At 40.5% G+C, this 17,145-nt stretch overlaps 1 protein-coding gene across 3 annotated transcripts in view; it reads left to right on the forward strand.

Annotated features, from left to right (window-relative positions):
* Positions 1-12,284, forward strand: part of MED14 (mediator complex subunit 14) — a 53,555-nt gene extending 41,271 nt beyond the window's left edge. For 2 of the 3 annotated variants that reach the window (XM_034754310.1, XM_034754318.1), the window contains exons 25-31: positions 1,157-1,339; positions 2,785-3,020; positions 4,426-4,605; positions 4,847-4,954; positions 5,449-5,574; positions 6,594-6,783; positions 11,671-12,284. In XM_034754310.1, coding sequence (XP_034610201.1) covers positions 1,157-1,339; positions 2,785-3,020; positions 4,426-4,605; positions 4,847-4,954; positions 5,449-5,574; positions 6,594-6,783; positions 11,671-11,744 — 1,097 coding nt within the window. In that variant the 3' untranslated portion in view covers positions 11,745-12,284. The remainder of the gene's footprint in view (positions 1-1,156; positions 1,340-2,784; positions 3,021-4,425; positions 4,606-4,846; positions 4,955-5,448; positions 5,575-6,593; positions 6,784-11,670) is intronic. The other variant, XM_034754325.1, reaches the window with a different exon arrangement.
* The last annotated feature ends 4,861 nt before the right edge of the window (positions 12,285-17,145 follow it).

Raw genomic sequence — 17,145 nt, forward strand, 5'->3', positions numbered from 1 at the left:
CAGGCGGGAGGCGCGGGGAGGAAGGGGGGAGTTGCTGATCCGTGGGGCTGCCGGCAGGCGCTGCAGGAGTGGAGGGGAGCTGATGGGGAGGCTGCTGGCCCACCCTGGTTCCAGGCCCCCAAGGCCAAACAATGTTATAAGCAAACTTTGTGCGACTTTAAATGAATATGTTCTCTAATAGATCAGTAACATAACTACAAAACAACGTTAACTAGGAAGATGTTAAGTGAGCAGTTACTGTACCAATCACTCACTGCCCCCTACTAATGTGGGAAAAATTGACCTAGACTATCATGCAGTATCACTAAGAGGCCATGGTTTCAGCTGAATTTAATTACTTTACCCTGTATCTTTAAATCTTTAATTAACTTCTGTTAATTACCTTCACATGCAGCTTGAATCAAAAAAGGGAAGTAATTGAGAACAGGCTAAAGAGATTCAGTAACTTAAAACTTGAAAATTGTTGACTAAGTCGTCTTGTTTTACAGTGCACAAAAAAGTGCAACTGATCCTTCCCCCCTACTTCAGTTATTGAATTACTTGGAAAACTCTATTCAATTTACTCCCTCTATAATTACAGTACATTAGATTCTGCTCTCTCTAGCACCACGACTACTTAAATCACCAAAAATTAAGAGTGGATTTTATTTTTCAGCATATCAGTCAAGTAATTGAGAAACAGTCTGTTGTAGACACTACAGTCTGATTTGTTCTTAGGAGCATACATGAATGGATTTTATTATGGAACTTTACTGCAGTGAAGTGAAGTTACTGAGGCATTTTCCTGAGTAAACTACACCCTTTGTCTTTCACTATGTCCAGCTTTCATACAGCTAGTGAGAGATAGAGACCTGCTGTAGTCAGTGGGACTCTGTATGGAAGGATCCCTTTGCAGAATCTAGTCCTTAACTAATAGAATTTAAAGGCAAAGTAACAAATGTGTAAAGTTCTATTTTAAATTTAATTCTTTAAAATGCTTACATTTTACATACAGCTACAGATGGAGTATGAGATAAAAGGAAGTGGATGCTGTGTGTCATATTGGTATTTTACACTGAGTTTTTGAATACTTTGTTTGAACTCACTGTGTGAGATCCATATTTTCTGCGACTTAAGAAAAGCTTTAATTAAAAAAATAACCTTGAGAATTTCACAGGTACCATAGATCCTAGTTCACCCTACACAATGATGTCGCCCAGTCAGCGTGCAGGGAATTGGCCGGGATCTCCTCAAGTGTCTGGTCCCTCACCGGCTGCACGTATGCCTGGAATGTCACCAGCCAATCCGTCTCTCCATTCTCCAGTCCCAGATGCCTCTCATTCCCCACGAGCTGGAACAAGTTAGTTATATTTAACAGTATTATAATTGTGAAGCACTTAAAGTTAATATTTCTAGTTCCATCTCTTTTGTAGCATTTCTTATTTTTATCTGCTACCCTTTTGTAGTAAAATAATACTCTGCTACATATATGCATTTATTCTGGCCCATTGTGAGTCTTAAATAATTAATAAAAAATGGAAAGCAAGTCAAATCATGGTTAACACTGAATCTCTATTTTTATCTGGTTCTGAAGGTTTTTTGTTTATTTACTGAGCTGTTGAAATTGAATATTTGTGTTTAAGCCTTTGATACCTCCAAGGTGAGGAGAAGTCCAGATGAATAGCAGCAGTGTGAAGAAAATCTGAAAGTACATATGAGTACAATAGTAAAATGTCACACTTCAGCACTGTAAAATGGTCTTGGCAAGACTGATTTAACTAAACTTCTTGATCACTTCTGCCAACTGATTGAGTACAAAGTTGCCATTTGCTGGCCCTAACCTCTGATGCTTGGGAGAGAAAAAAGGGCCAATATACTAGTTGCTAACATTACTGAGATTCTCTGCATGGGTTGAGTGTAATGGTCGTAACTACTTGACTTTGTGGCTATAGCTGGGCCTATGTTATATGGCAACTAGTGCTGTAAATCCCCTTGAGGAGGAGCTACCTGGGAAGATTGGAGTATTGTGTCCAGCTTGGTCCCCTCACTACAGAAGGGATGTGGACAAATTGGAGAGAGTCCAGTGGAGGGCAACAAAAATGATTAGGGGGCTGGGGCACATAATTTACGAGGAGAGGCTGAGAGAACTGGGGTTATTTAGTCTGCAGAAGAGAAGAATGAGGGTGGAGTTGTTAGCAGCCTTCAACTACCTGAAGTGGGGTTCCAAAGAGGATGGACTCGGCTGTTCTCAGTGGTGGCAGATGACAGAACAAGAAGCAATGGTCTCAAGTTGCAGTGGGGGAGGTTTAGGTTGGAAGTTAGGAAACACAGTTTCACTAGGAGAGTGGTGAAGCACTGGAATGGGTACGTAGGGCGGTGATGGAATCTCCATCCTTAGAGTTTTTAAGGCCCGGCTTGACAAAGCCCTGGCTGGGATGATTTAGCTGGTGTTGGTCCTGCTTTGAGAAGAGGATTGAACTAGATGACCTCTTCCAACCTTAATATTCTATGATTCTATAAGATAAAGCAAAGACTAGTCATTAAATATATGAAGTTGGCAGGATGAAACTTCTGCTTTCATGGTAATGCTATTAGTCTTGTTGTTACCTCTTCCTCCAAGCCCATCCCCATTTACTTCTGGGTTTTGTCCATTAGTTCCATCCTGTCTGACACCGTGCACGCGCTCTGGGGCGAGGACTGTCATCTTTGTTACTTTTTTGTACAGTGTCTTCCAAAAATTTGAAAACGTAACGTGCAGTCAAACTGTACACTTTCAGTAAGTGAGAATTTTTCTATTTCCATCAGGTTCCCAAACAATGCCAACTAATATGCCTCCACCTCGTAAACTACCTCAGCGCTCCTGGGCTGCATCTATCCCCACGATCCTCACTCACAGTGCCTTGAATATTCTACTGCTGCCCTCTCCTACTCCTGGGCTTGTACCAGGCCTAGCTGGCAGCTATCTTTGCTCCCCTCTAGAGCGATTTCTTGGATCAGTTATTATGAGGCGACACCTTCAGAGGATCATCCAGCAAGAAACGGTACTTAAATGATTAATTTGTAACTCCCTAGCTATTGACTTTCGAGTGTAATTTCTAAATAGTAGTTTGTTATATGCTTGCATTGTAGGTCTGCTTCATAATAAATCACAGACTATTCTGTCTGAATTGTAATTGCTTTCAGCATCTCAGAAAAAGAGAGTAAGAACAGATATCCAGAATGTTGCCACTAATAAATGTTTCCAACTTTCTAGTTGGAACACCATACACCTTCAACATCTATTTTGAAGAACTGTGTAAAATAGATCTAGAATAAAGTCCAGTGATTAGAGTAGGGGTTGAAGAGTCAGAATTCCTTTGTGTTCTATTCCTGGCTCTCTCACTTACTCAAGCATGAACTTAAGAAAAAGTACTGCATCTCCCTGCCTCAGTTCTTTTCATCAGTACGATGGGCATAATACTTGCCTAACCCTCACATCTGGGATGTGAGGGCTTAATTAATGCTAGTAAATCTCTATATAAATATAGAGGATCTCAAACTTACATTTTAACTTTCTTGCTTATGCTATTCATGCTGTTGGCCAAGTGAAACAATAGTGTATCAGTCTATTACTACAGTTTAACACAATTTAATCCCCTCCAAATTTAGGCTGACCATATTCTGAAGTCCTTAACTTCAGGGAAACCCACACTTCTAGGTGTGGAGTCTCCTACTTATCTGACTACAGTAAATATCTGGTCCCTCTGTGTAGGCACTTAAGTGTCCCCATCACAGTAGTATCTGAGTTCTTGATAAATTACCTTTCCTAGCTGTATGCAAAATATTGTGTGATTTCTCCTCCCTTCCCTTGCCCTCTCCCTCCTCCTCCTTAAAGGGAAAAATTGTGCAGCCATATAACGTGATAGCTGTTCTTTTAAAAAATGAATAAATAAAAGATGATGAGTGGGGCCCAGATCCTTTGATACCCAGTCCCCACTAGGTGCAGCAGTGTGGGGTGGGGAGCCATGGTGTCAAATTATGGATACTCTAAGTGGTGCATGGAGCAGGCTTGGGGCTGCTCTGAACTTTTCCAGCTGGCTGTACATTCCAAGGAGTCACACCCAGCTGGAAATGACCAGAACTCAGCATGCTCCAGCCATACCCTCACCCCTAGGGATGGGGAGGAAGTGCTGAAGATTCCCTCCATGCTGAAGTAATCAACAGCTGTGGAGAGGAGGTCAGTTTCTACTCCTTTATGCTTGCAGACCAGTGTAAAAGGAGCAAAGTCGGGGCTGGGATCTAGCACTGTTGTTCCTGAAGGTGATGTTTTTGTATGGCCAAAACTTAAGTGGTGCTCTTGTTAAAAGAGAGAGCCTTCAAAATTGGGGGGGAGGGGTCTGAGGAGTGAGTTTGTTCTTTTATTGTTCCATGAAGTACTAATTAGATGCATTGTTTCTGTTTGTACAGCTACAGCTAATAAACTCCAACGAACCAGGTGTAATAATGTTTAAGACGGATGCACTGAAGTGCAGGGTTGCCCTTAATCCGAAAACCAACCAGACTTTGCAGCTAAAAGTAACACCTGAAAATGCAGGACAATGGAAGCCAGAGGAACTACAAGTTTTGGAGAAATTCTTTGAAACAAGAGTATGTACTTAAACAACTAACATTCAGTGTCTTGTTTTGTATGTCACCTTAATATTGGCCTATTCTGCAGCTTTTATTCATGAGTAATTCTCTTGATATCAGTGGAACCTAGTGATGAGAGTAAGGGCTGTGGGATAAGAGTAGCAATTAACAGCTATGCACAGTTGTGATGCTATGTAAATAGTAAATGGACCATTTTTGTTCTAGATGGACAGTACTAACTGGTATTGTATTACTGTAGGTTGCAGGACCACCATTTAAAGCAAACACGCTAATAGCCTTTACAAAACTACTAGGAGCTCCTACGCATATCCTCAGGGACTGTGTACACATCATGAAACTGGAGTTGGTAAGTTACTTTTTTTTAAAATTTTATTGACAACATTTAGTCTGCTGAACTCCAAAGTCTGCACTTGAAATAATAAAAATCTGTTTGTGGTGACTGCAGAATGAATTCCACCCTGTAGTGTAAATGAAGATACAGAATCTAATATTAAATACATAAATTCAATAAAGATGTGTTCACTGTGCTTCTTACTAAGAGGTCAACAAAAACTTGTCCTCTCCCTAGACTTGAAGCATTTGTTGAAAATCACACAACTGGGTGTTTGTATAGTATCTTTTCATTGCTATATCAGTGTAGATTCACAGAACCATTCTCATAGCAAGAGGAGATTAGTTAACTCTTAATTATATGTATATCAAATGTGAAATCATCTGAAAGCTTGAAGAGTCTAGCTCAAGTGTCATTTAACAGTACCAACATGCTACAATAGTCAAACACATATGTTACCTTAATATGCCTTGCTTTATCATGTTTTCTGTGGCATGTTTTTAAAACAGTTCCCTGATCAAGCAAGCCAATTGAAATGGAATGTGCAGTTTTGTTTAACGATTCCTCCCAGTGCCCCACCAATTGCACCTCCAGGAACACCTGCTGTTGTGCTGAAATCCAAAATGTTGTTTTTCGTAAGTATAATAGCTGTCTTTATTAAAAGCTACAGCGTGGACAGGGTCTGAAAGAAGAGCCGTGTTACTAACCAGCTAGTAGAAGGGTCAGTTCTGTAAACCTGGTTTCTGTCTGCACATGGCATGGTTACTCTTGGCTAGTAACCATGGTAGCTAAAAATGTTGCTATTGCAAGAGGCCTAGGGTTGCATACTGTTTTTCTATAATGCGTTCAGCACACTTTTTTCCTTTCTGTGGCTATAAACCCCATAACTATTCCTGCGTACCTTGTTTGGCTAGTCTTCCTTCTTGCTCTTTGGAGATGCTGTGATAAAGTATCATAAAATTAATTGCTTCATGCACTGTTGGTGCCATTCTGTATGTGTCCCCTCTGGTCTTTCTGTTCTTTGCTGAAACACTATGGGATTGTTGCTTGCATTTTCCCAGAATGTTGTGATACAGATGCGGTCTGATGGCAGGAAAGCCACTGTGAGGACACAAACTGAACTGTGTTAATCGTCAGGTTTAGATGATGGTGCCTTTAACCAGTTACAAAATCAGTTGTACTGGCAGTGCGAATGTGTCCTTAGGAGTTTATCTCAACTATAGTGTCTTGAAACTGGATGTAGATTATTCCTAATTATTGAGCTGTTATCTATGAAATATGAGATGTGTATAAAATATAGGCCTAGAAATGTTTAGAAGTTTTGCTGCAATGAGCAGTTCTGTTTTGGACAGTGGGCTCATATAAAATGTGAAGAATTTATTGTGTATGAAGACAATGTAGAAAGCTATGCCCACAATTAGTTTTACCTCAGCACCTTTTCTTAGGTATAGAATCTTTGTGACACCTAGTGTTTGTATGTTGTTGTACTGAAGGTGTTCCCCACATAGAGATAATGTAAAAGGAAATTAAATAAAAAATGACCTGACTACAAGCTAGGGCTTCAAGTAGCAAGGCAACTATCCTAACATTGTGTTTGTCTGAAATATACGGTTTCATCTTAATGCACTCTTTATCGTTTTTGTTTTACTCACAGCTTCAGTTAACACAGAAAACTACAGTCCCACAGGAAGCCGTTAGCATTATTGTCCCAATCATTTATGATATGGCTTCGGGCACAACGCAACAGGCAGACATTCCCAGGCAGCAGAACTCTTCCGTTGCTGCTCCCATGTTGGTTAGCAGTATTCTAAAGAGGTTTGCAGAACTGAATTCTCCACGACCAGGTACTGTACATATCCAGTAGACAGAACTCAAGAAGTATTCAGACTTAAAAATAAGTGGGATTTAGTTTTAGTGATTTGTAATGCATGTCTTTGTGGAGAGAGGATCGATCAGCCTTTCTTAAGGTGATCTGCAGGTCCTGATAGGGTTAATTTATGTGTTATTGATTACTATTGAGACCATACCAGTCATTTTGTGCCAGAGGGTTGTATTAATGGCACAAGCTAGTTTACTGTTTGTTTAGGAGGTAGAATGCATGTATTTTGCCATGGCTTATGCTACTGCAGTCACAGCAACATAGTGTTCATGAGTGGACTCAGTGTAAATAACAATTGCAATGCTGTGGTAAAACATCTGATTTCATGATTTACCATAGATTAATAAACCATTTCAGTAGAATAGCATAAAGATATATTCAAGCACTGATCAAACACTGTCCCTGTATCATGAAGAATGAAAAATGATCTGAGTGATTGTTTGCTGAATGTACGCTCTACCAGTGTTGTAATGGGTGCAGTGAAAACTTTCACTTTCTACCAAATGTGCTGTGAAGCTCTTGCATGTAAGTTGTTCGTAAGAATGAGAATTGTTTCAATTTTGCTGCAACGTTTTTATTTAACCACTTTTAAAAAAAAAAGTGTGTTTTTAAAACACCCCAATAAGGTTTAAATGATGAACTCAAAGGCTGAATTCTGCTTCTGTTCTAAGTACACCTCTACCCCGATATAACGCGACCCCATATAACACGAGTTCGGATATAACACGGTAAAGCAGTGCTCCGGGGGGGCGGGGCTGCGCACTCTGGCGGATCAAAGCAAATTCGATATAACGCGGTTTCACCTATAACGCGGTAAGATTTTTTTGGCTCCCAAGGACAGCGTTATATCGGGGTAGAGGTGTATTTATATATCTTAATCTAATTCACAATACTTTTGTTGTGCTTGATGTTTTATTTGGAATGACAGAATTTTAGAATGTTACCATTGTAAATTGGTAGGGATGTACCTATTTATGAAAATCATGCCACATTCACATTAATATTGCATTTTCTGTTATATTAAACTTACTAGCAACATAGATGAGTGGGGGGGGGGGAAACAAACAAGGCTTGGGCAAGGCTTCCCAGACCTCATAGGGTCCTCTACTTTAATTCCTTCTTTGGCTGGACTCTTATCCTGTGTTAGACCCTTTCTGAGAACTAGCAGGATGAGGAAGAGGGAAATTGAACTCTCAGAAATAACTTGAACTTGCACTTTCATTTTTCCAAGGGTCATGTGTGAGAGATCTCAGTCCTACACCACCTCCCCATTTGTAGATTTAAAGATAAATAGGTTTGGGCACTGTATTACTGAGCATGATGTTACATATAACAGGATATGTTGGTTCCACTTGACTAACCAAACATAATTGTTTGTTTAAAATTTAATAGGTGATAATCTTGATGTTTTGGAATAACATCTTACACAGTGATAAATATTTTTTTACAAGGAGTTTTATCCACAGTATTTCTGTACACAATAGATTGGAATGCTCAGCTGGGTAAATAGCACTCCTTCAAAAAACAGAGTTCATTGAATGTATCAGAAGAGCAAGTTCTCTCTTAAGTACTAGTGGGGAAAAATATAGATATTTCTCTGAGCCTAACTGTAGCATCTCAGTTCCTGAAGTTATGATTAAATGAAATCCACAGTAAAATATTGTAGGAATGCCACAGCATAGGGAACAATCTTCAAAGCTACTTGGTATGTCCAAAATTGAGATATCTGTTCTTTGGTAAATTGATCAAGATGGGAAGGTGGAACTCACCAGTTTTTGTAGCTGTGACCATAGATCTTGATGAAATGAGATGGAATACAGCCCAAGGAACAGAATGGGGACAAGAAAAAAGTGTATCTGAAAGGAGCTCATGTCTTTGAGTAGGATCCTAGCCAGTCAAGGAAATATGTGGAGTAGGGTAGGGGACATCCCTATGTACTTGAGTCCCATTTTTACTAGGATATAGTGTCTGTATTGATGTGGTTTAAACAAAAAAAAAAAAAAAAAAGGGGGGGGGTCTCTCTGCTGGAAACTTTTGAAATGCTTGGTGCAATTTGCTGCCATTGTAAAGGTTTAAGACCTTTGGAAAGATGTATAGCTGGGTGGAGAGGGTTCTCCTTTTGTCTCTTTTTGGAGGGGTAGGAAAAGGTTATACCTGTTCCCAGTGAAGGAGAGGGATAGCTAGCTGGGGACAGATCTCTTTTTTACAGGTGTGAATAGGGGTTTCCTTGCTGGGACATCACTTTTGACAAATGCTATTGCAGCTCCACCCACTAGTTGGAAGGATCCGGAGACCCAGAAACTTCCCAGCAAGGCACTAGCTCCTTCTGCTGGTCTCACTTCAAATTCCCCTGCTTGGTGAATTTTCACCACACCAGCCAGAGTGGAACGGGGACTCCCCATGTCAGGGAAAAGAGGGAGAGCTTCCTGTCTGGTTTTAGCCAAGGATGGAGAATTGCACTCCCTGTATTCTAACACCTACTTCCGATCCATTGTCAGAAAACTATAGTTGTTGCAAGAATGTATCCATAAATATGGTTTAGGAAAATGCCTCAAATTGTTTAATTTCAACAAAGACAAATACCTATTGTCTGAATGATTGTGACTATAGCTGATAAATGTTCCATCTTTGTGGTTACAAAAACATACCCACTGTAGGAATGTGATTTGCAGCAATAAAAATGACAGGAAATGGAAAGATTGACTTACCTGTGTTATGCTCACAACTGAAGTATTTGAGGAAGGATGAGACAAATGAGATGAACTGATTAAAAATCCATGAAGTAACACTTATGGTACTATTTACACTTACTGTATACTATAATCAGTGTTGCCTCATTTTGGCTGTATCTTTTACCTTGCTCTCTCCTTTTGTGAGAGAGTGTTTTGTACTCAACTTCATTTTCCTTTTAATAAAATACTAGTAACTGAAAAGTGACTTTTTTGGCAGAGTTTTATTTTCAGGTACCTATTGTTAAACACTGCCTAAATCTTTGTTTCCCTGAAACATTAACTCCTAGTGAATACACAGTGAATCTCTTCCAGGAAAGACTTCCACCACCACCTCCCCAAAAGGAAATCAAATACCAATTGTTCAATAAAAGATTAACTTTGCATTGAAAAAAGGCAGAGAATCCCAAGAGAAACCGTATTTTGTGGACCAATGTGGTTAAGCTTGTGCCTCGGTCCTGCAAGCTGTTCTGCGCAGGTGGAACCTGTGGGGATGCCAGGGTTTGCCTATGTGGAGGAGCTTGTAGGACCAAGGCCTTAAAACACTTCAGTTTTTTTTGTTACACTTCACCTGAGGTAACCTTTTCTAAATATCTGTTTTTCACTGAGGTACTTCATTTTATTTAGCCAATTTTTGCAGCTGGGTGTACGGTGCAAGGAGATAATGACATGTCCAAAGTCATGCTGTGACTGTTTGGTTCAGCAGTTGGGATTAATGGCTCCCAGTGCACTCTGCTCTAATCACTTAGATCATGTCCCTCAGCAGCAGAACATAACAGATCTTAATTGACACTGCTTAAAAAGCCCAAAGTTAAGTGGAGAGGAAGAATGTATCCGAAAGAACCTGACTAGGCAAAAACTTGTTGTTTTAAACTCTTTATTTTTTAAATTGTACCATACCCTTTTGCTGTACATTTCCTGATGGAAAGGAATTAGAGAACTGTGTGGCATGAGATCTGGAGTCTTGCTGGAATAAAAATGAAAATTTCTTGACCTTGGCTTGTGGTGGTTATATATTTTTATATTTTTGTCAAATTCTTCTAAAACAACTGTTGGGGTCATTGAAACTGATCTGCATAAGAGGTTTCAAATAGGGACATTTTGGGGAACTTGTTGCTGGACTGGTTGAAACTGTTCAAGAGCAGGGGTTGATTTTGATTTCTCAAAAAAAGTTGAGAAATTTTGAACTTGTCCATGTCCCACTTTGACATTTTTGAAACAACAGTTTCATGTTTTGTGTTAAATTTTGAAGTGAAAAGTCATTTCAAGTTAACTTAAGTGAAAAGTTTAAAAAAAATATATTTTGCATTTCGATTTTGCCTTTTTATCCTGATTTTTAGGATGGGAATTTTTTTGACATCTTAGATTCTTGTGGGACAGGAAACCATTTCCCACCCAGCACTAGTTTTAAACTTCTTGATTTTTTTTAGATGTTTAGTTGCTGCTCGTAATCAGCTACTATATGTAAACTTCTGTCAATTTCTTGGAAGTTTTTATGAAACCAAATCTGATAAGGTGCAGCACTCGTAAGCTTTTTATGAACAGGTTACAGAAGAACTAGAAATTCCTTGTATGATAAATCATCCCATGGATTCATGAGACTCAAAAGGTATTAAAGCCTTAATACTAGCTTCCACTAGTTTCTGGCAGATTTATGGCTGGCCAGATACTGTGCTGAGAAATTCAAGCTGAAATTACTTTACCTGACATATTCATGAATGCTAACTCTTTTGGAGTGAATGGGTTTGGAAACTTGAACCAGAGATACAAAAACAACATTCCTGAAATGACATATTCATGCAGGCTAAGTCCCTGAGGTCAGTGGAATTTGCAAGTCTTAATTAGCACTGTCTTTAAGGCTCTTTCCCTTCTAAGGCTAAAACCATAGTCTAAACAATCCTTTAACACTAGTAAACCTGCCAGTGTGGGTAAATCCTAGTTGTTTAGACTATGTTTAAGTATTACATAGTATTTAAAAATCAGAAAGCACTATGTGAGCCCCAGTGTGGAGCGAGCTTGAGTAGCATACTTTGCTTGTTACAAATTAAATTGAATTAACCCCTGATTGTTTAATTCATTTTTTTTTCTCTGTCATGCTAACTTGTATTTTTTTCCTTTTCCAGGTGAATGCACAATATTTGGAGCTGTTCGTGATTTAATGGTTAATCTTGCCCTAACCCCTGGTGGGCGCCCATAGACACTTTTAAAACAAGGCTGAAAAACAAGAGACTCAGCAGCAAAAATATCAATCTCTGAAGTAAAGCCTTCAATTCAAAAAAGGAGAAAAGGACATTTTGACATGTCACGTTTTTTTAAAGAGCTAAATATATTAAACTGGGAAACTTTCAGGGATGCACTTTCATCAAATGATCATCAACCCATAACTTTTATATAGTGCTCTTGTATAGTGTGTTTTAAGGGATACATTTCAGACTAGGTAATAGATTAAAGTGTCAGCTTGCCGCTAATAGATTTAATATTCTGTTTTATACTAAGATTATGGAAAATGCCAAACTTGTTTGTTTTTTGTTTTTTTCTTACGTTTTGGTGTAATAGAATTGGGTTGTTTTTTTTTAAGACAGATCTGTCATTTTGAATACTGTAAAACTGTGACAAACTTTATATTGAAACTGTATTTTATTATTACTGCTTTGAATCTTTAAACAAATTATTTGGGCTTGTTGTAAACATGACCCCAAAAAAGCAATATTTAATAAACTAGATAAAAAACCTTAAACTAAGATTGTATGATTTCCATGAACTTCTCCCCCTCTCTCTATTTTATCACTTTAGGAAGTGAATCGTAAAATGTTTGACTAAAATTTGATATACATGTTATTGTCTTAGATGTGACACATTTTATAATTAAAAATACTATCAGTTTTTTTTCAGCCACTTCAGATCATTTGCCTTATCTCCTACATGGCTGTTTGCGTTTTTGGCCCCATCCTTTCTCTGCCCCCAACCCTGTGGAAGAAATAATTTTGCTCCCCAACAATGACTTCTTCACTCTGCCAATAATTCTGATTATTTTTAAACCTTAAGGAAACTGTACTTAAATAGTGTGTCAATTCTAGTTTATAAACACTATTTAAAATATAAATTTAGTTTGTTTTTATCAAAGTGGAAAAGAAACCAAATATACATAGCAAAGGCCACGTGATATAGTGCGAGTAGGCATTTTTTCTCAGTGCTCCTGCATTTTTGTTCTGCCTTTCATTTTAAAGACTCCACCCACCCACCCATACTGAAGTTACTATTGAAATCCTTAATTTTGCATAGAATGTTGGAATAGGGGTCAGATGGTGGAGGGAGGAGAAGTAGAAGAATTACAAAGCAATCTTGTTTTCAAATTGTGTTCAGTGAAGTTGGACAAACTGATTCAGGAGAGCTGAAGTTGACTAAGAAAAGTGAAGAAATAACTTCATATTTAACTTCTCAACTTGGACACTACATTGGGAAATTGGCAAGTAAAAGGAAGGTATGAAAATGTTTGTCAGTCTTAATCAAGATTCTCAAATAGGTCTATTGACTACTCATTCAGCAAGAATCAATTCCAAACTAATTTTAAAATTCCTCCATGGGTTTACTCTTGCCTGCTTTATGGACTTTCTGTTTCTACTCCTCTCTCTTTAGCAGCTGCTTCCTGGGCTTTCTACATGCATCTGTCCTTTTTGGTGGAAGAGCCATCTCCTCTGAAGTTCCTGCTATCTGGAACATCCTTCACGTTGGTCTCTGCTTCAAATTTCAGCTATTTTTTTTTCTTCTGTGTATATTGGTCCCTTTCTCTTGTATTTATCTATTATGTAAAAGATGGTTAAACTCTCTACACTTGAAACTTTTAACCTAGTTTATTCATTCAACACCTGTCTTCACATCAAGGTTGAAATTAGAAACTAGATGGGGGATGCACTAAAGATGTCTGCAGTAGAACAGAACTGGAGCTGAAAAAGTACTACATCAGATACTAGACTGGGTTACTATTCATGGTGTGATAATTCCCATATTCACTAGCTGCCTGCCCTAAGGAACCAGCTTCTGGAGAAGGGGGTGTGATCACTGTTTTACTAATGTTCAGGGACACGAGTGCTGTAAGACAGAGGGCTTTGGACGGGTTGAGCACTTTAGAAAGACACTTACACCCACTTGCCACACTGAAGTATGCCCAGAACATTATTGTTATGGAAAGTTTTGGCGGTCCATTTGAGTAATTGAGAATACTGCCTTAGAGCACAGCGCACTCTGGTACTTTCTGACTCTGTTTCAGACAAAGCTGCCTACTGACACAAGAATGAGATTGACAATGGAAACATAGGGGGCTGAATTAAGGTATTTCCTAACTTCTGAGTGCTTTGCTTGGCAATCTTAACAGTGGGTTTCACAGATATTTGCTGACAGCAGAGGAATCATGAGATTCAGGTATCCATTCCGTGTTCTGGAGGGGAATGTGCTCTAGTGGGCAGACTCTGCTCATTTACCCCAGGCTTGACTCCTGGCCCATCCTCTCCAATCTGTTTTTCTCCTCTCTATGCCCCACCACTGGCCACTCGTCCAAGTCCCCAGTCTCTACTCCTTAGGCTTCTGATCCTGGTCCAATCTCCTTGCCAGTAAATCCTAGTCTTGCTCCTCCGAATGTCTCGTCCCAGTCTCCTTGCCTAGCCTGTGCCAGTTCACTCTCCAATCCCCCAGTCTCTCTCTCCCTTCTCCACTCATGCTCCCTGGCCCTTCTGGTTCCCAGTCTCCTCCTCCAGCTTCTCATCTAATCTGTGTCCTTCACTTCTCCTGGATCCTTGTCCCAGTCTCTGCCCAGCCAGCCAATCTCTGCCCAGTTCTCCCCCCATATTCCAGCTTGTCACCTCTCTCTCCTTGCTCCATTAGTTACCAGTAGTCCTGTCAGCCTCAAGTCCCAGTCTCTATTGCCCAGACTTCTTGTCCCAATCTACTCCCCCACCGCCCCTCCCTCACAACACCCTAAGTCTGAATCTTGTTGTCTGCATTTGAATCAGGAAGCTTCATCCTCCATGATGCTTTGGTGCCAGCAGGAGGTCATTGTGAACACAGGAGGGACGGGCTCTCTGCTCTCAGTTCTGATACCCTACCCAACCTTAAGCAGCAATGATAGTGAAAGTGTGGCTGTGCTCCAGTAGCCTGGGGCTGGAGCAAGCCTAGCTGTTCTATGGAGATGTTGCAGGTGTAAAAGTTGTGAGAAGATGGAGCGTGCTCATAGAGTTTCTGTTAAGCTCCAGCAAGTCTCTGAGCACATGCAAACTGCTGTTCTTCTTTGAGCAGTGTCCCTGTGGGCGCTCCACTTTAGGTGAATCTGTGCCCGTGCACTTGTAATTGCTACTAAAATTCTCCAGTGCCTTCTTGGGTCACCCATGGATGCCACCACATATGCCGTTGCCACCACAGTGGCCTTACTGGAACCCATGAGCAGCATACTGCCAATGCTACCCTAAGCCTCCCAGTCCACTCAGGGAGAGGTCAAGGCATTTTTCATCACCCTCTGTACCTGGGCCCTCTGGACCTCTGGAAAAGGCAGTCGAGGAACTGGAGGAGACTTCAGATTAGGAAGTCATGCCGCCAGATGCTAATTTTACATCCTCATCTCCGGATGAAGCTATCATGCCCCCACCACCCATGACAGGGGTTGACTTTAAACAGTTCCAGGAAAACTTTGAGGATTGCAGATTCCCTGGAGATACTGTTGGAAGAAGTTGTGGAGGACCAACATAAGTTGTTGGACATCCTCCAGACTTCAACCTCCTCCAAGATTGCCCTCCCAATAAACGAGGCTCTTGTGGACCCAGCCAAGACCATCTAGCAGATCCCAGCAACAATTCCGCCCACCTGCAAAAGAGCAGATAAAAAATACTATGTCCCTTCCAAGGGGATGGAATTTCTATTTTTACACCCCACATCAAACTCTCTGATGGTAGAGGGTGTGAACAAGTGAGGCAGATAACTCCATTCCAGATCCACCCAATATGACAGGGACTGGAAAAGGTTGGACTTTTTTGGATGTAAAGCTTACTCTTAAGCAGCCCTACAGTTTAGGGGCGCAAACTATGAAGCACTAATGGCCAAATACAGTCACTCAGATTACTCAATGTCTGTCTTTATTGAACACATACCTGAGGACAAAAAGGAACAATTTAAAGCATTTATATCCATGGATCAACTTCTAGTTCACACAACTTTACAAACTTCATTGGACTCTGCAGACATGGTGGCACATTCCAGTGCCATTCTCATAGTAATGCAACAAGCTTCCTGGCTCCACCTCTCTGGTTTTCCGAAAGAGGTACAACCATCTGTGTCCTGTTGGAAGGCCCGAAGCTGTTTGCAGCCAAAACACAAGTCCCTTCACACTTCGAAGGACTCCTGAGTGACACTCAAGTCTTTGGAGAGAGAGAGACACACACACACACACACACACACACACAAAATTGGGCAAGTATTACTTGATGCAAAGATCTAGATCTGCAACCTACACACTCCCTCAGAGGCAATGTGACCCACAGAGGCAGAGACCAGCAAGACGGAGACCGCTCCCTTCCCAGCCCTCGACATCCCAATAACTTACCTCTAAACAACAATATTGAGGGTTTGGTCAAGGGCCAGAGACACCTGCCACTTTTTCTATTGCTGAACCCATCCAACACAATCCATCCATTCATTTCTCCACCTCTGGATTGAAGGTGGCCTTTCTCATCACTATCACATCCACCCGATTGAGTAGAAGAACAGGGCCCTCATGCCACACCCCCTACACAATATTTTTCAAAAACAAAGTTACCCTAAGACCAGATCCGAATTCTTACTTAAAGTAGTTTCCTCATTCCATTTGAATCAACCCATCCATCTCCCTATCATTCTTCCCAAAACCTCATGGGAATAAACAAGAAGCAATGCTTCACATCCTGGACATCCAAAGAGCACTAGCATTTTACATTGAGAGGCCAAAGTCTTTCAAAAAGTCACTAAAGTTATTTCTTTCCATCACAGAATGATCTAAGGGGGATGCCATATCCAAACAGAGGCTGTCTAAATGGATCTCCAGATGCTTTTACCTTTGGTATCGCCATCAACAGCTACAGCCCCCACCAGGGACCCGAGCTCACTCTGCTTTGATAGCCTTCCTCAACAATGTACCAATTATGAACATTTTCAAAGCAGCAATCTGGGCATCAGCCCATATGTTCACACAGCATTATGCCATAGAGCAGCACTTGTCAGATTCTGTACTGGTAATTGTGGTTTGATCATCTGCCACGACTGCAACTCTGAAGCCCCTTTCTTCCATAGAGGGGCACTGCTCTACAGTCACCTAAAGTGGAGCACCCACAGGGACGCTCCTTGAAGAGAAGGTTACTCCCCTTGTGCAGTAACTGAGGTTCTTTGAGAGAGTTGTCCATGTGGGTGCTCCACTACCTTCCCTCTTCCCCTCTACTTGAAAGTTTTTTTTGCACCATAGACTGTAATAGAGAGGAAAGCGAGGGAGAGTTGATTGCACAGTGCTATGTAACCATGTGAGATGGCACAAGATGGGGACAGTGCATGTGTGACCCAACCAGGCACTGTTGTTAAAAATCTGA

The sequence above is a fragment of the Trachemys scripta genome, chromosome 1 (genome assembly GCF_013100865.1).
Source record: "Trachemys scripta elegans isolate TJP31775 chromosome 1, CAS_Tse_1.0, whole genome shotgun sequence".
NCBI classification, from domain to species: Eukaryota; Metazoa; Chordata; order Testudines; family Emydidae; genus Trachemys; species Trachemys scripta.